Raw genomic sequence first — 25,137 nt, 5'->3', positions numbered from 1 at the left:
AAAGGTGAGAGTCAAACTTTGTTCCTCATTTATATCAGTTATAGAATAAACATAAGTAGCAGCTAACAGGAGCATCGGAAGACTTCATCAGTATCGATAAAATGCACACAGCATATGTGCTGGCTAGCTATACTTATCACCATATGAAGTAGCCTTCTGGAGAGAACACTGCGACAGACAAACAGTGGAAACACAGAGCAACTGCTCTTCCCCCAAGCCAGAACCCCATTAAGTCATCCCCTCTCAGAGGAAAGGAAAAATAACATATTTTTACTGCAGCAGGGTGGGGCTGTGAAGGTTTGTGCAAAACTTAATACTTTGCTCCCTCAGCAGGCTTTAAATACCACAGTTACACAGCTGTCCTTTCTATATTTTGTTTTCCAGAAAGCACTGTGCCATAAAAATACTGTGCACAACTCATTGTTAGTTTGTCTTCCATGATAGTCACTCTGAAAAAAAATAAGATGATGGTGTTATCACGTTCCCATTCTCAAAAAAGCAAATTAAGTGCACGCCTCCCTTTAAAAAAAGCAAACCTTCAATAGTAAGCACAATGCGATTTCTTCTTTAAATTTGAAACGACAGATCTGGCACCTCCAGATCATAGAGGAAAATGGAGATTATAAGATGTGATTTTAATGCAACAATATTTCAAGAGACCATCACATGCTGGGCATCTGTTGCCCAAAGCACTGCTGTTGTATTAAGGGCACATGCTGCCAAGCACAGATGTGCCAGGCATGTGGGAAGTGTTTATTTCCTACTGACTGGACCTCCTGAAAACCAAAGAAATAGCCATGCTGAGAGCTCTGCCTTCTGCCAGTGAGCCACAGGGCTGGAAAAATACAACCAGGGTCAAATACAAGCTTGTTTATGCTGATGTGTCACAGTAACATTTACTGAAAATTACATGATAGATAAGAATGCAATACCAAATGGGTCTCTAGCACCTAATGAGAAATTCCCTATTCCTTTTAATCAAAGCACGGGCCTTGTCTGAAATGTGTCATCTGCATGGACCCTGCCACCTCAGGAAAGACACCACTTTCACTATATAGCTAAAGGGCGTCCCAGGAGCAGGTGCTGACCGTGCCATGAGCTTGTGGAGTTCCTGCTTGTGCTGCTGGTCCTCAGTGGCAATAGCATGCTGTGCCTGCTGCTGCATCGTCTGCACAAAGTGCTGCATGTGCTGGAATGCATCAATCTGTAATTGAATGATGGTTGCGTTAAGGACCGCAGGGGTTAAAAAACAACTTCACAAGAGAGGAAGACAATGAGGAAATAAATTTTCACTGAAAGCAAGAAATACAGTTTTGTTTTCTTTCAAAGCTTTCTAGCCATTTACATCCTCTAAAATCAGTTTATACTCTGCATATGTAGCACTGAATAAATGAAGAGGTTAGAGACTCTTGATGTCTCAGAAATCTGGCCATTGAATTGCTACACTGAGGAACAAATAGCTGCACCCTTCCAATGCTAGGCACACCTTCATGTCATACATACAGTCAACAGCATGACCAACCATAGCATAAGCTAACATTGTGCTCTGACGTGCAAGAACTCAACTCTGGCAAAGTGACAAGGCCACCTGCACAAGAAGAAAACTTCAGCAGCAGAGAATGTCCTGTTACTGCTCACGCAGTGAGATTCTAGTAATGATATAGAGAGGTCTCATTTGCAATTGAGCGTGCACAAAGACAGTCCAGCAATTCCAACAATCAAACAAATGTTCATAGCTTACAAACTGTATCTGACCTTGCCACTATCATAATACACAGAATCACAAATCCAGAGAAGCCTGTCTATAATATGCTATGGCCTGGGGGAGGGGGAAAAAAAAAAGACAAAATACACACACAAAAAATTCAATTTGAGAAAATAATGCCTAAAGGAAAACTTTCAGCTTCCTGATCTTCCCTCCTAACCCCTCAGCTTTGGCCAGGCTTACAGTACACACCATGGGATGTAAACTTTGAGTTGTTTCAACAAATTAAGTCTAGATTTCTCCTAAGGTTGTTTAAGAAGCACAAGTTTATATTGCTCCTTTGCCAGCAGATTACATAAGGCAGTAGTATCAAAGCAACTTGTATTACCAAATTTTGTTGGAAGACTCTTTTCGAAATTCCTTGGAAAGAATTATGGTGTAAGAAAAATTAAAGATTTAAGAAAAAACGTATGCACACTTCAGGGGAAACAGAGTAAAGCTCTCGCAATCTGCAAGGTCATTTCAAGTCAGAAACTGCACAATATGCCACTACGAGTCCAATCTACTTCTGTTCCATCTACAGGAATGAGCTACTTTAGAGCAACACAAGAGTCACCTGAGCTGAAATGCCTCATCTATCCTGTTCAAATGTCAGCATGCACAAGCCAATTGCCACAAAAAAGGGTATTAGCCCAGGGTGAAATAAAAGAAAGTATCGCACCGGTAACATTAACAGGGTGCATTCCACAGATTGTAACCTAGACAATCGGTTAGAAGTGGGCAGGGGGGGAAATAACAACCTTATAAATAGTTATACTGTTATGCCAGGTCTTTTCAAAAACATAGACAAAAAGTTATTGCCGAACAGTTATGTTCCCCTCTCGTATCTAGACACACCCAACAGTCTGCTCTTCAGTTTCCGTTAATATTGAAAACTGATCACCATAAACTGACAGGCAGAGCACTTCAGAGTGAAAGCAGTAAGTTTTCTTTAACAACTGAATTCCTAAGTTTGTATGTGGCCTTGTTGTATGTCTGTAGAATGCAGCTACTAGCAAAGGTCCTTGTTAGAAGAAATGCAACAGGGTTTACTTATCCATCTTCTCATCTGTTGTTTAAGCTCTGCAAATGACTGTTGTGCAGCTCTGCAAATGCTATGTGGGTGGTTTCCATCTAGATGCTAGTTCTTTTCCTGCTGGATCTGGCAAGTGCCAAAATGGAGGTAAGGAAAACTTTTTAGGTCAACCAAGCCACCTTGAACTCCTCAGCTAGAGAAAATGGTCATTTCCTACCATACCAGCCTACCTCAGTAGCTTATTACTTCGGATACCAAATCAAGTGAACACACACAGTTTTCTAATGCTCGTCTACATACATCACTAGGTATAACTATGCATTATTTAGTTAATAATAGTCACCCAAACAGGGCATAAGGATATACCCAACCATGTAATGCTCCTGGTACCAGGAGAACTCCCTAAACACTTTCAGGGTTTGGTGCAAACGAACACTTAAGTCTCACTCCAGACTGCAAACTCTACTGTACCCTAACACAACCCCTTCTGTCACAGAGCTGCACCTTTAACATGAATTTCAAAAACAAGCATCTACTTTGTAAGTGCCACAAAGGACTGAGTCATTGAGTCAGCCCTTCCAGCAGAAGAGTGCTCAGAGACTTGCATGCAGGTCTAGGATTAGTGCTACTTTGGCTAAAGTGTTTCTCCCTCAGCACTGTAAAAGGTGCTGCAAACACTGTAAAATTGGGTGTAAAAAACACCCAGTTTTAGTATGTTAGAAAGAAGAAGAAAAAAAGCCCCTAAGCACAGAGTCTGTGTACTGTATTTAAATAGGAAATCATTCAACAAGCAAGAAAAGGTGATTCTAACCACATCTGTTCCTCCTTCTCATCTTTGCTGCTTTTCTAATTTTCTTTTTTCCTGTCTTCACTGGCTCCACGTATTCTTGCATCAGTTTATTTTAGGTACGTTCTCTTACCCCATCCCCTTAATCTTTGTGCCTTCTTTCATTCGGCTTTCTAGAACTGCGCCCCTTTCCTGCATCTTGTCTATTTCTTTATCACAGATCAAACACAGGAAAGTCCACTTTCACTCAAAGAGGCAGGCAGAGAAGACCCACACACTTCTTGGGTCATTTACTGAAGAAAGTAAGAGACCATTACACTGTTTTACAATGCCAGTAGAACACGGCCTCATCAGCAGCTCCTTCTGGTTTTTAAATTCAAATAAAGAATAGTTAGGTCATGGCAATGTTCCCATAGCAGTGGCTCTGCTCCAGTGCTGGCAACCCCAAAGACAGGAAAAATAAAAAAGATGTGGCAGAATATGAGAATAAACGGAGGCTTTAATGTATATTAAAAAAAAGATAAGTTACCCAGTCTGGAGCTTATTGGATTTGATTATGTAAATTCTCCCTGTGTTGCAATGTCAAAAACATTCACCCTAGGCTCTTTGGAGACAAATTGTTCCCATGACAAAACCCTATGTACTTTTCAGCTGTCTTTCAGCTAGAAATTTTCAATAATGTCCTTAATAAAAGTCAGTTCTGCTCAGCAACTAAGTACAAACTGTTCAGGATATTTTTCTAAAAGTGCTAATAAAAACCCCTTACTCTTTCAGCATGTAACCCTGACCATAGGTACAGTGTGGAGACCTGGCCATCAGAACGGTGGATGAAAAGTCAAGTAACAAGCCTACGCAGTAAAATTCTGGTCAGGACAGAAGAGCTACTATCGGCCGTTAATCTTGGCTGCATCCCTTGGGTACCTGGTTTAGCAAAAATAATCTTTCCACATAGGAAACAGAAATAGCGGCAGGCCTTCTCTGTCACTGCAGTTTGAAAGGAAAATTTCAAAAGCTTATCTTCTGAATAACAATAAGGAAAGGGATTAGTTACTCTTTTTTAGGTGAGCAAAAATAAAACCTTCAGCCTTGACTTTGCTCTGTGGGGATTATGAAGGCATGCCAGCGCACAACACCGGAGCAATGAAGCGTAGAGAGTACTATGTTCTTTTGTACCTTACGGGCGCTCTTCCACATGTGTTTCATGTATGCGTAAGTCACTTGGGGATGTACTGTTGGCAGCGGGTGATCCAGCTGTCGAGATGGGTCTACTCCCAAGAGCAGGACAAGTGTCTTATGGGCCAAAGCCTGGATAAAGTTGCAAAGAGAAAAGGCAGGTGAAAACAAGGTCATTCTTACCTCCATTTCATATTGGCCACAGAATTGCCTGCCACTAAAATCACCTTCAACACTCCAGAAAAAACACAGACATAGCAGCCTTATTACCACTCCCTGGACTCATAAGAATACCCCACGATAAACCATATGTATTCATCTGGATCAGAGTGTTCCGTTTCAGAAGCCAGTAGAGAGTGTGAAGTCTCCGTTCCAATTATTTTTGCTAATAAAACTATTGGTGAATGTTGAAATAGGATTGTAATATTCAATGATAACAACATCACATTCATGATTTGACAGAGTGCTTTAGCAGAGACAGCTATTATTAATAATTACCAGTGCTGCGTAAGAACTTTCAGGTATAGTATGCAACAAAAAATTGGCTCTGAGGCATAACACTCATCTCAAAAAATAACCTTGGCTACAAGCATAAACTCCATGCTGGTTACAATTTTAGCATTTCAACAATTTCTGACCAGTCCCCTCCTCGGAGGAAAGCCCATCCCACTTGGGCAAAGAAAGTATTTGGAAATGCTCAGGTTTGAAGGAGCATGACAAAGCCAATCATCTAAAAATGTTCTGTACAGGGTAGAGCTTGATAATGCTCACCAGTCTCCCACTCTTGCCACACAAGCTGGCATACTTGAGCCAAGTTCTCATGTCCTCATGAGGATTCACCACGAGAGATCGGACCATCAATATTCTTTGCCAGTCCTCCACAATTCGTTGACAGCCCTGAGAGAAAAAGGAAGAGAACTTGTCAGCGTTTTATCTACAATCTACTCCACAAAGCCTTAATTCAGAATCTGAGGGGCCTTTTCCCAAAATGGAGAGATTTCGGTACCCATAATTCACAGCAGGCCAGCATTACAAACCAGCTGGCTATTTCTTTAATACTGCAATGTGTCAAGAAGGTTAAGTCCTTGACTCTTATCCTCTGCAGCCAGCTCAGTGTTTGCAGTCTAACGATATCCTCTAATGGAAAAAGGAGGAAAACTTCTAAAGCAGAAATGCATCCAAAAATCAGGAAAGCTCTTTGTGCAATTCCAAAACGAGTCAAGAGTTTTGTAACCCTTCTCAACCTTGCCTATTTGTCATTTAAATAGTGACAAAGCTCAATATGGAGATGGTACAAAACCAAATGTTTGCAAAGATATTTTTGTTATCGCCCTTTTTCTTCTCCTTGCGTGTGTTGCTTTTAGAGGCTGGCATGACCGAGCTGATATTCTGCCAGAAACTGCAGCTCCAACTGCTATGCCGCTTGTGCAAGCACTGTCTGGTTCTTGTCTGTCTGAAGGGAGAGGCATAACAAAATTGTCAGTCAGAGCAGGGTGAGTCTGTATTTCAAATGTTCAAGGATGCTACAGAGAAGCCGAATTGTGGAAGTGACAGTAACAATCAAACACATGGTGCTTGCTCTAATGGCCAAGTACTTCAGGGTAACAGTGATGCTCTGAAGGTCGTATTGATCCAGAGGTGACTTAGACTTAGTTTTGTGGTAAACAAAAGAATTTCCAATGGCAGCAAGCACCTTAGCACCACAGCACCTATTTCTTTTCCTTTTTCTTTTTCCCCAAAATCGAGGGCTGGGAAGTTAGACAAAGCTTGTTCCTTAACACCCAAATAAACTTCATCCAATAGGCATTTTAAAATTATTGAAAAGCAGCTATAAAATGTGCAAGAACTGCACGTACTGCTTTCAGCACTATAAACAGCTGTATTCAGACATTACGCTTCCTTTCACTCTCAGTTTCTCCACCCCAGTGGAATGGTCCTGAGCTCTTCCAGACAGGAATGCAGATGGGAGACTAAAAGCTTTGTCACAGTTTCCCAAACAGCTGAAAAAATACACAGCAGCAACAGCCTTTCATAAGGAGGCAGATATAGCAGTCACAGTGAAGAACTCTGCATAGGGAGAAATTCTTCCTCCACACAGTGTATGAAAATTCAGCATAATGAGAGCTTTTTTACCCTAACTATGCTTTTTTTTTTTTCTCCTTGCCTTGCAGGAACCACCTCTTTAACCAGTATTGCTGTATGTACTGCTTTGTCTGATGATATTCACTTTCACTGTAGGGATGCTTCTTGTAAGGAAATAGTCTCAAAACATTTGGCTGATTTAAATTCTTCAGAGGTGCTTTGGATTTTTGCCGTTTAGAGTAAGGCAGGCAAAAACTTCTCTTTAAATACAGGAAAAACAGCATTGCTAAAGGTCTCTTAAGAGGACAAGGCTAATCACTGAACCATTTAGGTTGGAAAAGACCTTTAAGATTATTGAGTCAAACCATAAACCTAACACAGCAAAGTCCACCACTAAGCCATGTCCCTAAGTACCACCAATACATTGGAAACGTTCTTGTAAGAGGTCAAAAAGGAACGGGACAACCTTTTACAAGTATGCAAATTCTCTGTCCAGTTTTCCAGCATCATGAGAGAATTCACTTCTTAAAATGCAGCCAGGCAGGTAAAAAGTTCAAACTAGCCTTATGCAAACCAGTATTTCCAGTGCAATCCAGCACTGACAGAAACAGCCTTGGAGATGTTACTAGTGTCTCCATTCTGTACACACCCATTTTAAGGCTTATATACTGAACTGTCACATCAGTAGACACCTCAGGAACACTAACCAAAAAAAACCCCCAAACCACCACCAAACAGCCAAAAAGAACCAGGACAAATGCAAAGGAGACAGAAAGCATGCTGCCATGTAAGCATATATGCTACTGGGAAGAAGAGAAACAGAAAGGTTTGCTGAGCCATCACACTGACTCGAAAGGAAGCTGTTCATGCTAGCACATCAGCATCTCCATCCTTGATCTTTACACAGAGGTACCTGAAGTCTTTCCCACCAGATCTGGCGGATGATCTCACGACGTTCTGGTACAAGTTTATACTGGATAACCTCTTCCAGCTCTGACAGCATCTGGCAGGATACCATAGCCTGAAGGAAACAATCACATTCCATCCCAATCACTACAGAACAAATCCATAATTAAGGAACAGTATTTTGGCATCAAAATCTTAAGTACATATGCTGCCCAACAGGCAAAGGGCTGATGCTATATACTGGTATCTAGACAGTCTGCTGATTCAAACTTTCTAAATGTCATTTCTTACCTCTTTTAAGAGGGTGAAGCTCACTTCACTGTTTAATTTGTCCCCAAACTGCTCCACAAAGTTGTATTTCTTATCTGACAAGAGCCATTTAGCGTGTAGGCCTACACAGGTCTTATGTTTGATACAAGCCCTACTCAGAAGTTTTATGCAACTTCTAGAGACAGTTTGAAGCAGCAATGAGGAGAATGAAGGCTGAGAGTTAGACACTTACCCCATAGGCTCGACTGTAGCTCTCTCCTGCCATGGCAGTCAGCTCAGCATCTAGCAGATCTCTGGCTTTGTCAATGCACTGAAACAGATATTGGGGCCAAGGTGATACGTTTTATCTAGAGTCAACTGTTGGAACTGCTATTTGTCTGTTCCATCTTGTGAACAAAGCTGGCATTGTTCCCAATCTCCAACAAGAACCAGGAAAGCATGTTATCAGTGGAAAGAATTGACAGGAAAACAGTGTCCAGGGGCAGGCATAGGGGAAGTCAAGTGGGTTTCTCTTATCACCTGCACAGTCTGAAGTTTGTCTTTCTACCAAATCAAAGTCTGCAGCGTTTCTAATTCTACCCTCATTGTTGAGATCATCATTAATAACATTTATAGAGGAAAAGAGAAGTTCACATTTTAGTGCAAGAGAGTCAGTTACAAAAAAGCCTCAAGAAATGTCTTTTGATAATATACAATGATAGAAAATAGCTTTCACTGTTTTACGTAACCCAACAGGTTTTTATGAATTTTACAGGACGGTAAATTCCATTTCTCCTCCTCCAACTAAGATGTGCTCTTCAAGCATGAAATAAATCCTGCTCTGGTTCCAGTCATTATATAATCTCTCATCTATAGTTTTTCCTGTTCAAAATGTTAAAGGTTAATCACAAACTCTGCCCCTTTGAATGCCTGGCTGGTTTTACTGCACACATCACCCAAAAATATATGTACAGGTTTTGACAGAGCAGACTGAATTACACCTTTATCTAAGTTGGCAAGCCAGCACAGAATTCTGAGAAATGGTACTTGAGCTTCCTTGGAAAGTAAACAACATGCTTCACATCTACAGAGGGGAAAGTCGCTCTGCAAATCTCCTCTGTGATAAACAAGCACACCAATATGGCTCTGTTTCATAGACTCATTCCTTGCCTTGATTTCTTATCTCAATTGAAGATTTAAGATTTATCACTGCTACCAGAAAAATCAGAGGAAAAGTTCTGGTACATGATACATATGAGCACTTTACTGAAAAAGCTGCAACAGACAGAAGTGCACAGAACACCCACGGAGAATCTTATGTGTGTCTTATGCCATGAATGCCTTTTATCAAGCAGTGCCTTGTAGAATGGAACCTCTGCTGAGATAATCCTTGTGCACTGTCTGCCTAGAAAACAGACATGAAAGTAAAGAAGCCTAAGAACGACAAAGGCATTCTTACACTCTACAGCACCGGACCACTACTATCTGTACATATATTCACTGCTGTGTTTCTGGAAATGTAAGATAAGCTCAATCACCAAGCTCTAATACATCAATGGAAAAAAGGTTACTGGAAAATTCATAGGTTACAGCCAACAGCTTTAAAACAGCATATCTTTCCATGCAGCAATATAGCCTAGTTCATCTTAAACTAGGTTTTGGGAAGCCAAAAAGGAAGATAATTACCTGCTGAGCCAGTGAGAAAAGGTCTTGATGAAGAGCCAGTACAGCTCTGTAGAAAGCACCATCATGGGTATCCCTTGGGATCATGCAGGTATATTCTTCCATGCTATCCCACTGACCTGCAGAGACACAGATATCCTCATAACACAACAGTCTTCTCTGCAAGATAAGAACAGAATCATGCTACAGTGCTTAGACACCAGCAGCTAGGCCTGAATGCTGTGTTGTACTTCTACATTTAAGTCAGCTCTCCAACAGTCTGTCTTTGGCAGGGGCAGTCTGTGTTATGTACAGAAACTGCATATATATATATATATATATACAGAGTTAGAGACAAGAAAAAACATAGGCATTTTTATTCTAGGCAAATTGTCATCCTCATGGAAAAGGTTCTTGAATTCCTTGTGATGAAAAAGTTGAAATGGTGACATTTCCAGCACATTTGAATGATTTGGTGTCCTACAAAGCAAAGATGATTTTTCTTCAGCAAAGGCTGGCAGACAGCAAGTGATTTACAAGCTTCTCTAGTAAATATCCATTGTGCCAATAGCCAGATATTTGGACCATTTCGAGATTTATTCCACTTAAGATTGTCTACTCAGCATACACAACCTACCAAAATGCGCAATGGATATTGTTCTAGTTTGTAAACAAGCCTGTCACAACTGTAAGAAATTCTATTAATCTCACTTCAAGTCTGAGCTATGTTTAATGTAAAACTAAGTAAAAGGAACCAGTTAGCAACTGATTATCTGCTCAGACCAATAAGGCAGTTTCTTTGTTACTTGAGACCACACTTAGAGACCTTACATAAATGCAGGTTTTCCAAAGGGCTTGTGTTGAATGACACTTAATTTCCTAATGTAAATAATTTTGTCTTTGATTTCAAGAAAGGCTGAGAAAACTGGGTTTGTTCAGCCTTGAGAAGAGAAGGCTTAGGGAAGACCTTATTACCATGTACCAGTACATAAAGGGTGGCTACCGAGAAGGTGGAGACTCTCTTTTTACGAGGAGTCACATGGAGAAAACAAGGGGTAGTGGATACAAGTTACTCCTGGGGAGATTCCTATTGGACTCCAGAAAAAACATTTTCACAATGGGCACAATTAAACATTGGAATAATCTCCCAAGGGAAGTGCTGGATTCCCCTACATTGGACAGTTTTTAAGACTCAGCTTGAGAAGGTGCTGGGCCATATCATTTAAACTATACTTTTACCTTGAAAGGTTGGACTAGATGATCCTTGAGGTCCCTTCCAACCTGGTATTCTATGATTCTATGATTCTATTTTGCTGTTCCTTATATTTTGTAGTTCAGAAATAAATTAAAACTATCTGTACTTCCATATTGTGGGCTGTCATATACTACCACACAAGGATACCTTACCTAGACCCCAGGCAGCAGCAGCAGCCATCCTGGCCATTTTAGCTTGAGTTTCATCATTGACCTGTGTCCACTTTTCACAGCATTGCTGGTGGAGCTGCCCCCTAAGAAGAATCCACAATTTCTGATCAGCAAGCAGCCTCTTCTAAGAATTCCGCCTCGTTAAACAACCACTTTCCACAGATAAGATGACAACCAGCCCCATCGTTTATTTTATGTAGAGTGGAGGATTATTCTCTCTGACCAACTCAGACATACTAGTCTGATGACAAATATCCCATCAACAGAAAATAAATTAAAGGCACACTATGCTTTGAAAAAACAAATCCAGACAGAAGTTTGCATTTGTTCCTCATCAGCCAGCTAGTAATGCCTACTTTATGAACTGAACTGTCAACTCCAGTCTATAAATACAGAAAAAAACCCCCATACCCAAGAAATTAAGCAAACCACCCCCAAATAAGGGATGTTTAAAGTTTTTTGCAAGTGGCAGTACAAGAAGCATATGATCTGAATAGCTTGTGCATGGCTCCTGCTATCAAACATTTTGGATTAACACATCATAAGGTTGAAGACAGCAACTAGAGAATCAATGCTGCTGTAATCTAGTATGAAGACTTGTCACGGCAAGATCTCAGGGGGGATCTGAATCTTTCATCTCCAGTGGAGAGGAAGCATCGAGATTTTTTATATTATTTCTTTTAAATCAACTGTGAATGCTCCATTAATCAAACCAATTACTGTGGGTGTTACAGCTCCATAATTTCTAAGGCTGGATACTCTGTAGCAGTGGAATAGCTGCCAACTGCGAGGGAGGCCAACTTGCCTTCTCTACTGTCACCATCTCCCCCCCCAAAAAGGAAGATGAGTTAGTCAAACAGAACTGATGGGCTGCCACAGGCAAGATAGTCATTCTGACAACTTAATGGTCCAAAACCAAACCAAAACAAATGAAAAACCAAGCCAAACCTAGCAACAGCAGTAAATCAGGACCTCATAGATGCTAATAAATTAGTAAGGCTCTTGCAGACATAACTACATCAGGAGACAAATGGCTAAGAATATTTTGGCTGTACTTTGAAATCATCACTGCACAGAGTACTGAAATAATGACGCTGCACAGTATCAGTTCCAGGTTAACTGTCATATTCTGCCAAGCAGAGCCCAGCAGCACAAATAGTCAAGTTGAACAGTACTGAAGAATTTCAGCAGCCAAACCATGGAGTTGTGAGTCTCAGGATGACGTGTCTCTAGTCAGTTGCAAGGTAGGAGACAGTACTTTGCAAAGGCACTTCTGCATTGTAAAACACATCTGCATAGAGACCTATCTGTATAGAGTGCAGTTGCACAAGAGCAAGCACACAGATCTTTGTGAGACTAACTGCTCTCATCACTACAGACTATCAATAGATGCTAATATCTAGCTCCAACATAAGAAAAGTATCCTTTTGTACTACATTTGTCACTGATATGTGAAGAAGCAGGAGGTTCAGAGAGGACACTTCACACGAATGCACGTCCTGCAGGAGGGAGAATTTCTGTAAATCCCTGGTGGGAACTGCCTACTCCTAGAAAAGATGATTGAGAAATGCTCAGTAAGAGGACCTATTTTTCCTACTGAAAAAGCTACACCCAACATGCCTCACCCTCATCTAGAAACAAAAAGGGCAGAAAAACGCTGTCAGAATTAGGTTTCTCCAACAGCTGTTTCTCTAACAGTAAAATGACTTTAGTGAAGAGGAATCTCCTCACTGTGCGCCGTCCCATGGGTTCACGTCAGGACCCATCAGGGGAGAGCTCTAGTGACATGAAAAGTTCAGCAGAAAGGCGGAACCTGGACCAAATCACATATGCCCCTGGGTAGAACTGCATGCTACAGTGCACAGGATGCCTTCTCCAATTACCTTCTTTGAATTGAACACAGAGAAAAACAGAAGCCCTCAGTTAACTAGCAAGCTATAAGTCACTACCAGCTCACTCTCTCACAAATACTGACTCTAATCAGTTACATCTTGACACCCCACATTAAACATAGGGTTTGAAACACCAAATGTCCACAAACACAATGCTTAATGAATGCTAAAAGAGACTAATAATGAAAAACTCAGCTATTTACGAGATGGGCAAAAGGGTTTTAAAGTAGGAGTCCTCTACTTGGCATAATCTTACACCCAAGTGACTCTTAGGAAACAGGCAATTTCACTAACAGTTGTGCATAAGACCGTGCATTCTGGATAGGCATAGGTCTGATCATGAATAAATATAGAAATCTCTCATGTTTTAATCAGAGTTCAAAAAGGAGGGCCACAATGAGCTCCTTTCATGACTGTTTTTGACAAGTGCTGCCCAGTTAATAGTACCCGAGAGCACCCCTCTATTTACAATCTCTTTCTGTGTTAGAAATGGGGTTGCTCTGATCATAAGACTGCAGATTCTCTTTCAGAGAGACCTTAATTTATCAGATGGCCCGTCCCAAAAGGCTTAGAGATGTTATTGCCAATTCTGACTTCAATGAACAAAGTGAGAAGTGGTTGGAGATACTCAAACTATTAACTAAGCAGGACTAAATAGGAATTCAAGGGAAAAAAAAATTCACGTGGATAACAGCATCCAGAGAAGAGACAGGCACCATTTTTAAAGGCACCATTTTCCTCAGTCTTCCCCACTTACCATTCACCAAGTGCTTCCAAGCACCGCATCCGTCCTAGCATCAGCTCAGGATCATCTTTGTTTGTGTCCATCTTCTTGTCATAGGCCACCAGGGCATCTTCCCATTCATGAAGCTTTTCATACCAGGTAGCTTGAATTTCCTAAGGGCGAAAAAAACCCCCAAAAATCAGAATAAATCATGGGATTAATATTCATCACTCTATATTAACTACTGCAGCTTTTCCCAAAAAAATTCAGTGTCTATGGTGGTCACTTAGCCCTTTTTTTTTTTTCCATTCTAAATATCCTCATGGACTTCTGCAATACAGAGAGACGCCTTGAGCTCGGACGAAAACATGAATCCTGAGTATTGCTCAACCTGCACAGAAATGAATTCAGGCGTACCAGAGGGATCAATCCAACATCATCCCCCTCTTCAGTGCCACTGAAAGTCTAGCTCAGTAGCTGGTCCTTTTCTTTTTGGAGAGGGGGAGCGAGCAGAACAGGAAAAAGGGTAAATCTATAAAATATTCCACTTCCCATTGTTGCACACGTTTGCATTTAAACAAGAACAGTCCTGTGTTCAGGAACAGAGTAACTAACCAGGAAAAAAAACCCCAAACCCCAAAAGCACACTGTGCATCTGGCTGCTGCTATGCAATTTTTCAATACAGCAGGTAGTACGATGTTGAGCTCTAATCACAGCCCTCACAAGGAAAAAGGCTGTGGTTTGTAACAAAGACTTTAAAAGTAAGCCAAGCAGTGATCCTTATCAGCTGCACAAACTTATCTTCAGTCTTTGTTTCTAGATTTTGTTTCTAATTTTCAAGAAATAAAACCTTTTAATAATTTTCCATACTTATCTCTGCCAAAGTTTTTCTGGTCAGTCCTTGGCAGCTCATGTCTTGACACAGGCTGCAGAATAGACTCTTCCCAGCCCTGTGGGCAGGGTCAGTATAACCCATGCTCTGCATGCCAGATTTTCCACTTAGGACATTTATATACCAGCCCTTTAACTTCTTAGCTCAGTCATAACGTTTCAAGTAAGTTCCTGAAAGTGGAGCTCACAGGTCCTCTTAATTTCTTGCCTGTTCTGGCAAACTTTGTGTTTTCAACTACATTTACTGCTAGAACTGCTAAAGAGTGAGGTCAGAATTAGGTAACAGAGAGCTTTGCTCAATCCACCCAAGGCATCATAAGAAGCTGCAAAGATGTTCCATCCCTCTCCCAGAAAGAACTTTTCCAGTCTAGGTCAAAACCACACATAATGCTACACCAGAGGAATTCCATCATTTTGTGCTCACACCTGTTCCCACTTTCTAGTGGTTCCTAACGATAGAGGCTAGTCTACTGTGCTTCCACGGCTGCCTGCCTTTTCCCAGTCACCCTAAGGCACTGCAAGAATTATCATTGCAAAATTATCTTTTTAACAGAGTAGAATTGGCAGGAGAGCATAGATGCTTTGGTCCCTGAACACAAATTAAATACTTATAAAAAAGAAGAAAAAAAGAAGAAAAGGTAAGTCATACAGAGAAAGACAGAACAAATACAGAAGGGGGTTACTTTATTTCTGCAAGCAGTCAAAATTGTAAGGGACTGGCTAATCTGCTATTTTAAATCATATCTCTGACAGGTTCATGTGCCTCCTGGATGATAGAGGCTGAACTTCCATTAAACCCTTACCTGGAAGGTGTTGATGCAGTTTCTCAAAAACTCTCGAGCATTTAAAGCTTAGAACAGAATTTACTCCCTCCATTCCCAGCTTCTTCTAAACAAAACTTATTTTGTTAAGTTGCTAGTTGCCCACAGCTGCATTTAGTGCCAATGACAGCTTCTAAATTCTCCTCGAAATCACGTTCTGGCAGCCTTCCCCAGCTCTCTTACCTGTATGCCGTGCTTGCTAGTATACATTGAGGTACACAGTATCTAGCCTCACAGGCAGCAAGGCACTTTCCAGTACCAACGATACAATATTCTAAGTGGGGACAAGAACCTCAGCGTGACTGAAAAAATACACCACCACCACACACAGGCAAAAAAGCCCTACAAAAACATGAAAATAGAAGACATGAAGAAGAGAGTTAACCAGCGGGACTCACCAGTTCCCCAAAGTGCTTCATGGCATATTCCAGTACCCCAGCAGCCGCTTCTGGCTGTTGCAGTTTATTGTTAATGCTAAAAAGGTAGGAAAAGAAAGAGCATTTAACACAGTTGGCAATTATTAGGGGCTGGTATAATCTTCAGCTTGATAATACCAAGCTCTAGCATTTAGAAATACCAATGGAACACCCTCCTTTTTGTTTAAAACTTCCAAGTGAACAATTAAGACTATATAAGACACACAATGACTACGTATTTGCAAAACAACAGGTGCATGCATATTCTCTGCCCATATTCTCAAGACTTGTTACACAAAACAGTGGTTGTATATGATTATCAATTCTAAATAGGGAGAAGAATAGTTGCCAATAGTTTGAAAGGCATAATTTCTCTAACAGGTGCACTTAAGAGCTTTACAGTACTGATTTTTTCCTCCCTTTCTCTTAAACAGACCACCAACCCCTTTAAAATTCAAAGTAGAGATTTTAATGATCCAGGAAATAATCTATATCATTAGAACAGTTGACAAATGTCTCCAGGAACACACACAAACAGCTTGCGACCCTACTTTCAGTTTCATATAATGCCTTTGCACTGGTACTAACCAGTACTGGTGCACTTCCTTCACTGGTTTTCAAGAACATGTCAGTAACTGCTGCCACCACAACCAGGCCTCATTCTGTACCATTGACACATGTTGCTTGGCAAGGGCAGCTGAATTTTGTGAAGCAAATAGGCTACTCAGGAGCCTGGTTCTCCAGTTCAGCAACATGATGTACAGCTATTCACTTAAATCATTTCTATTTCACATTGGTTTTCTGATCTTACTATTAGAAATGACTCTGTCTGTACATTGGTGCTTAGTGATCAGCACTTCTGCTAAACCCAAATTTAATGAGGAAATAAACTTTTTATGAAGCTCCTGCTATTTTATAAAGCTTATTTATGAACAGTGTCTGGCTCATTGCCCTCCTCTGTCCCTAGTGGCACTAGAGATCAAGAAGTGCAAGTTGTTCAAAGCAATGTCACAACACCTGAGCACGCCACAACACACCCTGCAGTCCCATATTAATACCAGTTAACATTTGGAATGGCAACAGCATAACCTAACAAAACAAAACATGTCAACTGAGAGCAATGCAAAGAGACTTTAAATGGTCTTTGAGTATGCTGCTACAGATACGGACAGCTTTCAGAAATGTCCCTTCTTGCTGGTGATCATCAGAACAACTGCAGATTTCCATCCCCCGAAAGGCCTGTTGATCAGTAAGACAGGGAAATCTAGAGTATTAAAGGGAGTACTCTGAATAGACAAAATAAGGAAAATTTTCAAATGAGTGCTGTATTTCTTCTGTCTGTGGGAGTTTCCTTTCCTGACAACTAAAGAACCAAGCTCCTAGACCCACGCTGGATATCTGGGAAGGTCAAGTAAAATACTCTTGAAACAGGACTGGAGAATGGCTTGAGCTCAAATCAGATTTTGTCAGGCTAAGAACGCACCATAGTCACAGTTCAAGACGACAGGTACCCAAAACCGGGAAGTGCTTGAAATACATCCATGCCCTTTTTTAGTAAGATAGTCAGAGAACACACTACCTCCACTCTTCCCAAGGGAAAGCTAGGCAGCAGTGCCTCATAAAAGTGATAAATGGCTGTCACAATTCATATCCTGATGATTTAAAGAGCCATTGGCAGACACATCACTTCCAGCATGTCAGACAGTTAATTACTTCCAACTTATCTTCCTTGTCAATGCTTCCTGACAAAATTGGCCATTATCTTTTATTCTTCAACAATTAACACTGCTCTTTTGCTGATGCTCCCCAGTGCACTCAATTACACTTTTTTTGTTTCGTACTTTCTTGGCTGTCCAAAGTAGAATTAAATGTTTCAAAGCTGTCTATGGCTAGGTTTAAGCAAAGGGAGGGGAAAGAAGGGAAGGGGAAAGAGAAAGACTTTGATGTAAAACAATACACAGCAGTAGATGTGATATTGTCTTGTCATTGTTACTCATAAATTACTCTCTTGTAGCAAACAATCTAGCCCACACAGTGACTAAAGACAGGTAATTCTGTGGACTAGGATAAGCCACCGATTGGGAAATCTCCCATCGATCATGGTTTGATGTACCACATAAAAATAGCGTATATGCAAAATTTGGGGGGGGGGGGGAGGAATGAGCAACAACATTCACTGCCTTCTCAGAAATGGAACTAAAGACAGAGAAGTAAAACTGTCAGGAAAAGTGCAAAAATCCCTCCAAAGCACAACTCATGCACAGTGGGCTTTATTAATACGGCTGAACATTCACTGACTGACTTCTTCAGAGTAATAAAACCTTGGTAATCACTGCATTGTTTTGCTATTCAGTTTTACAGGCTAAGGGAAACGCAGTTGCGTGTGGATTAAGTTCTGATCTTGTGTTTTGGAGGTTTTTTCGTTTGTTCTGATTTCTGCTTTTTCTCATCTGCTGGATGTGTGCTCTGGAGTGTTGGAAGTACACTGACAGTTCCCAAAAATCACTACTACCACAGCTGACTAGAATGCGTTTTCAATAGTCCCACAACTCTCTGCATACAAATTCTCCGAGAGTGGGCCTGCAGATTGTACTTCTCTTGGAAAAGCATTTCCACATGGAGTCCTGTTAACACATTCAAAACGCGTGTTTAGAAATCACAGCATTCTGTCCTTCCCTACCCTTTCACCTTCCTACCATTAAGGCATTGTCCTCCTCCCTCCAGATCTGATGAGGCCTGTGCTCAGGCAGAATCTTTTTAAGTTTTGTAACACTCTTAAAGCCCTAGAGAGCTGTTTTCTAGTTACTGTGCTGGAGACCGGACAGAATGAACAACGCTACAGAAAAGCATCCAGGCACACAGAAGAGGCCCTGAAGGGCTAATATTCCAGCCGGGCAGAGTTGCCAGAGGGTTTTAGTCACACTGCTGCTGCTGGAAATCAGGGCAGTTTACTGGACTAGAATCAGGGGGATAGATTTCTCATATCTGGAAAAAGATAACTGCAAAATCTTTCTGGATTAAAGGCAAGTGTGGGAAAACATCTCTCAAGATAGAAACAATGCTGCTGGCTAACTCAGCAGACAGTAACTTAAGTCTTTGTTTACTGGGTGGTGTCCTTACAATCGTTCCTAATTTGGGATAATACGAAGTTTAATATTAGGGTGAAGATAATTGTTCTCCATATCCACTGAGGGTAGAACATATTCATCTGGTCATTTCTATTTAGAAGCTAGAAAAGAGCCACCACTACCCACTGCTTTACATGAAAGCTCAGCAGCAAACCATAAAAGATGAATACCGTACTTGGAAGCTTTCAGGTCGTCGGTTACACATGTCATCTTTCAGAAAAGGCCTAAGTATTCAGCTGTGCTGCCTGGTGCAGACTGGCAGAGTCTTCAAGTAAAATATTTCAAAATTTTATATTTTAAATGCCACGTACACACATAAAATCTTCTGAAACTACTTCAAGACAGAGCTGTCCTCATGTTTGCAGGTAGATTATTAAAATGGGAGTCCACAAAAATAACAAGATTGCCTAAGTCGTATCAACAAGATTCTGATGGGGTTTGAACTAATTTCACCGTTTAATACTCACCATTCGACTTCACATTTTATGCAATAAACAAAGTGATTAGAAGAAACAACAGAACAACATTAAGATCCTTATACTTCCCTTCAAAATGAGGATTAATTAGTTGCAAAACTGATTTTCATCAATGAAATTTTGTATGAGTTTGGCTCACCTGGACTCACCGCATAATTACATAATGCGGCAGAGAAAATCAAAATTTATGTCGATCACAATAACAAAAGCATTAATTCCTATATTCCAAGTGCACAACCTTCAGCAGCTGTAAGGGGCAGCTGGATAAGGAAATGAGACTGGCACACAAGGCTTTGTGAGAAGCCAGTTAAATCCAAGATTATAGATAATTTTTCCCCCTCTGTTTATTAATCAATATTCTATACTGTAGCCAGGATAACATGCAATGCTCCTGTCCAACCCTAACCTATTTGTAGCACTTGATCATGATGAGTGGGATATTAAAATGTGACAAGCCTCTTGATGAAAAAAAATTTTGGAGGAATGGAATAACACAGTAATTGGAAAAAGTGACTACCCTTGGCAAACTCCCTGATATAAAAATCTTGGACAAAAATCTTAAATCTTTCAATTTTATTAGTAGTGAAAGGTTACATAAACCTACTGGTTGATTATTAAGATATCAAATAAACATGTAAGTCTTAGAAAAAGAATGCTGTTTAAGAGAAATATACTCCTATTGCTTCTACATTATAAAGTCTTATTTAAACAGAAACCAGACATGAACTGGGAATGAAAAACAACTTTACTGTCTTCAGCAGGAAGAGCACTCAAATGATGGACTCTTCTCCACAAACCACAGGCATAAATGTCTAATATTTACTAGAAATATTCTCTTTTATACAGTCCTGGGAGCTATCCAGTCTTCCATTATTTTTGACAGTCTCTAACAATATTCTCTGTCACTCAAAACATATTAGATTTTCAAGAACTCAGAAGTAAGGGCCTGGACTCTTCCCTATCTTGCCATGAAAAAGAAAAACTTTCTTTTAACAGATCTTTTCAGGAGGTCCCAAGCTTATCTGTGAGGGAACACACACATTTTCTATTGCCAGAAAGCATCTCAAAACTTGGTAGAGAAACCTTTTTGCAATAAATAAATAGCAGCTTGTGTGCAAAGACTAGTCAAGAAGCCAAACTTCCTTTTTTTTTAGTCTCCCCAAGTTTGTTTAAAAAGCTCCTCTATGTGACAGATTTTACCAACCTAAGTCAAGCTTGTTTTTCCTTCTGAAGAAGCGCTGAGAGCTTGCTTCTGGGATTAGAAGTGGAAGGCACTGCTACTTTGGATACTGTGGGGAACAGATAATCCTCTGGCACAAGGAATTGGCTTTGTTGGCCAGTTTCCTCAATTCTACAGTTTATTTGTGTTCAGGCATCCCCGAGTCCTCGATTCAGCAAACCTCAGAAAACAACCAATTGCCCCCAAACAACTCCAAAACCCAATGCATTTCCATCATGCCACTGAAACTTATTTCCATGCTGGGAACAAATATGTTTGAGAAACCAATTACCAGCAAAGAGCTGTTTTCAATAAACTCTTGTGACGATTGACTGCTTACAGGCCTGAGCAGCAGCCCCTTCAGCTTTTCACAGCAAGGGCACGCACCACATTGCTCATAGGCATTAAAATTGGCCAGATTCCCAATCTTAACATAAATGCTTGCAAATTAAATAAAAACATTCATGAGCTTTGAAAGGAAAAGCAGTGAAAACCGTTAGAATAAATTTCTTAGCCTGCCCTGCTGCTCAGGCCACAAAATGTTTTCTATCGTCCATTCTTTATTAACCAGATTCAGTGAAGGTAGAGAAGAGCAGAAAAAGGTGAAACACAGAGCCAGAGTCTTTGTGTCCTTTCTTTGCATAACCAATACACATTAAATAAAAATCATTTATGGATCGTAGGAAGTATCAGCGTTTTGTTTCTCATCAGGCTCTCTCACTTATTCTACCTGTTCCTACATAACTTCAGAGATTTACAATAACTGTTTGCAGTAAACAACAATTTTATTTGCTTTACTAGGGCTTTAGTCATTACTGTAAAGCAGTAGCAGAGTGAATGTTAGAGCATTCATGAGTATCTCCAAAGCCAGAAGTGAACAGTTTCACACTTCCTGGGAGAGGACAGCTCTATTTCATAGGGATTCGACAAAGCATGGACTCCTGCAATCTGCCAGCAGAGAGCTGATGAGCACCTTTGCCATCTCAGCAAGCACCAGGAATGCTAGATTCTAAGCATTTGCTGGATGCATATTAAGGGGTTTGCAATGACTGGCTACCAAATAAATAGCCACAGGGCACTGAGCTTTTCTTCTTGTCTCAGCTTCACATACACCTGCCAGAACAGCTTCCCAGAGAAGGCAGTCATTTAAACCCATCTCTGATTTAATCTGGCCCTCCAGGGACAAGAGATATCTGGTTCTGATCAAGTAATACTAATACGCTTGAATTTGGTAACATCAACCAACATTATAAGCACAGGGTACATACTATATGCAACCATGTTTAGACTCAATTCTCCCAACCACTTCAAACCTACATCGTTAACTAAGTCAAAAAGGATTTGCCTCATGTTCTTGACTTTAGGATCTCATCTTTTTAGCTACCATGTAGCTAGGGTGATGCATTTCAGACCAAATGACACTTGATTTCTGTCAGTACTGGGGGAAACGAAAAAATAGCACTAGGACCCACTCAGTAATCATGGAACTAGTTTCTCCCTAGCTATGCCCAAAGCTGTATCTCTTTCCAAAATATAACAGGATTCTGAATTCAAGTTGCAAGTACACCAGTACATAACAGTAGGACAGTTTCCTACAGACTGTCAACTTTTACAGCTGATCTAATTTGGCAATGACTAGCATCAGTAGCTATTGCTGCTTAAGTGACTACACAGTTCTCCATGCAACAGGGAAAGATTCATCTTTCAAATACTCATAAAGAAGTCAAATTCCATTAAGGCTAAGGTCTCTGCCAAGAGAGATCTGTCTGCCCAAATCTCTCTCAATGCTTCCTCAAAAGTAATGACAGATGGGAAGATTTGTGCTGTTTTCCATTCCTGCATAATATGTCTGTCGTCACCCCCTTACACAGAACAAAGTGAGAGAACAAAGAAGCACTACCTCCGTTTTAAAACAGGTAAATCAAAGTCTGCAAAAGAAAGATGGCTTGCATTAGGATACACAAATCAGAGGCTGAACCCAAAATAAAACCCTGCCTGCCTCATTTCCAGTTAAATACTGCAGTTTAGAGAGGGGATTTGGAGGCCTTTCTGCACTGTTTCGTAACATCTGTGTGCAACAGAGAGTTTGGTTGAATCTTGGATCCTTCCAAAATTTTTATTACAAAAGGGAATGCATGGACATACAAGTCACTCCCCTCTTCCACACCTGCCCCTCATGATGCCAACGTGTGTGAAATCCAGAGTGTACAAGACAGATAGAAGAATTACAGCGAGTGAGAGCAGCAGCAGAATGGATCGAAGTCCTATGTAATACGATGGGGGTGTTAGCAGGGTGGCTTTCTGGGGCGGAGAAGCCAGAGTCTGGCCTGTCCCATTCTTTGTTCCAACTTTGACAAAAACATGTTTCTCATCACGGGAAGCCTGAGAAGAATTTGCCCCTGGGAATGACAGAAGCTCCAGCTGGAAGAGGGCTCAGACAGGATTAGAGGCAGAACAAAAAGGTCAGGCTTTCATCCATGTGCAGTGGCACTTTCTGGTCTGAAGTATAAAAAGCAATTTTGCTATGGAAGGTTTCTGGAATGTCCAGGACAAAAATGTGACTGATGCCTATGGTCTGCTGTGGAGGTACCCTCAGTACTTTAATCAAATTGTACTTGCATATCACTGGCAGTATCTCAGGTCACCGATACCACACGGTAGCCTCACCAGCTGATACTACAGACTACAGCAGTTTCTGCCTGATGTGCAGCACACACACAGTCACCCACAACGCAACTCAAGACACACTGCCTGTTTGGAGATCTCTGATTCTGACCTCTTCCTCCTCTAAGAAAATGCAGCTTTATGAAATATCTGTGTTCATATTCCACCTCTTCAGTGCTTTAATACTTTCATCTTCATAAATCTTGGCACCCTGTGGGGTCTCTCATTACTGTTCTGCAGAAAAACTATTAGCCAGCTGTGGTACAAATCAGGGGCAGAAACAAAGCATCTAGCAACAAAGTGTAACAAAGCTAGGGAGGAAGAGAAACTGCAGCAACAAGAAACTGGGCTTCCTGTTTCTCTAAAAGTGGATGTCAGATCATCACGGCTTTTCTAATCTTTTCTAATGAAGCAGAAATCCTGCAGCCACTTTGGATCAGCAAAAGGCGGCTAGATGGGATAGCATGTCTTAGATAGGTTGGTCCTAATTTTCTTTGTAAAAGGAACAAGATTAGCTTCCTTTTGTTTTCTTGGACACCAGAAGCTTTTGTGGCATTTACCCCAGGAGCAGATACATGAGCCAATTACTCCTTCATTTGCATCTTATCTCTGCCAGTTGCCACAATCAGAAACTTTGCAGGAAGATGCAAGAACCCACGTGTCAGGCAGTTACAGAGCAGCTGGCCTGTGGAGAAACAACTTACCCGTAAGAATCTAGAACAAAATTTGCAGACCTTTCGCAAAAGGCTGCGCCATTGCTGACAACAGTTCTACCTGGGGATCAGACAGCTATCATCAGCTTTTGAACTGCTAAAAGGTAAAAAAGAGGAGACTGGAAGTTGCTATCACAGCCAGCTGGTATTTGACTTATACTCTGAGTCTCAAAAGCTTTAAGATTTACTCTTCAATCTACACTTTATGTAACTGTGGACATTTTAATTAGCCATAGATTTTCCTCTCTTAAAATCCTGTTAATAAACTGCTCTCCATAATACTGGAGTTAGACAGATCACATTGCCTGTAAAACACCCATCTCATCAATTTTAAGTAACTGTCTTTCAGCATTAATGTACTTTTGCTTGTTACTATGAGTAACAGAGGCATGGGTTTTGACTTACATATTTTGCAGACTTCTTTCCATCCCACCCTCAGATATCCCATCTCTAAAAAGAACAGCAGTGAACTCCACAAAACAAATAGTGCAGAGACACCAGTGTCCAGAGAAAAGAGGATTACATGCTGAACAGATGAATTTACTCAAATATTACCTAAACTAAGAAATACTGCAAACAGTGTTACCCCTACAATTCTGGGGAATATATTAGTAGGACTTGTGGTAGCTAAGGCTACCTGCTAGGGAGTTACCTTCCTCGAACTTTTACAAACTCATCCTGTCTGGACAGCCTTTTCTCACTCTGGACCTCTAATGCTCTTATGTTACTGAAGTGCCAGAACAAGAGGGCTACAATCCAATAGGCAATAATTGCTGGAAACTCCTCATTTCCTAGCCCTCTCCCACACCCCTTCAAGACAGAACTGAGTAAAGTCTCTTCTGCTCTCCCCAACCTTTCTCGGCTGAAACCTGTTCCAATTTCACCCTGTAAACACCTGATATGAACAGATGAACTGGGAGGGGCCAGAAAGCTCTTCATAGCTTCAGAGGGGTGGAGGTAAACAGAAAAATATATAAGATGCTTTGAGACAGACTTCCAATGTGCATAGACTCTGACAGGAGGGGTCTGAAAAAAAGCTACTTCTCCAGGCTCCACCTTCAGAGAGTCACTTCATTGGAAGAAAGCTAGGTACCAGTCTGCTGTAGCACTTGCAGAAAGTTTCATACC

At 40.9% G+C, this 25,137-nt stretch overlaps 1 protein-coding gene across 1 annotated transcript in view; it reads right to left on the bottom strand.

Annotated features, from left to right (window-relative positions):
- The window catches only part of MTOR (mechanistic target of rapamycin kinase), a 67,699-nt gene that overhangs the window by 15,313 nt on the left and 27,249 nt on the right, over positions 1–25,137 (bottom strand). Inside the window, exons 29-37 of the mRNA XM_086476208.1 lie at positions 15,792–15,867; positions 13,714–13,853; positions 11,047–11,147; positions 9,664–9,779; positions 8,231–8,308; positions 7,736–7,843; positions 5,512–5,637; positions 4,741–4,872; positions 1,089–1,204 (exon numbers count right to left, since the gene is read on the bottom strand). Coding sequence (XP_086332334.1) covers positions 1,089–1,204; positions 4,741–4,872; positions 5,512–5,637; positions 7,736–7,843; positions 8,231–8,308; positions 9,664–9,779; positions 11,047–11,147; positions 13,714–13,853; positions 15,792–15,867 — 993 coding nt within the window. The remainder of the gene's footprint in view (positions 1–1,088; positions 1,205–4,740; positions 4,873–5,511; positions 5,638–7,735; positions 7,844–8,230; positions 8,309–9,663; positions 9,780–11,046; positions 11,148–13,713; positions 13,854–15,791; positions 15,868–25,137) is intronic.

Source organism: Leptosomus discolor, chromosome 20 (genome assembly GCF_034619465.1).
Source record: "Leptosomus discolor isolate bLepDis1 chromosome 20, bLepDis1.hap2, whole genome shotgun sequence".
In the NCBI taxonomy this organism is placed as follows: domain Eukaryota; kingdom Metazoa; phylum Chordata; class Aves; order Leptosomiformes; family Leptosomidae; genus Leptosomus; species Leptosomus discolor.
This window is presented reverse-complemented; position numbering and strand designations above follow the sequence as displayed.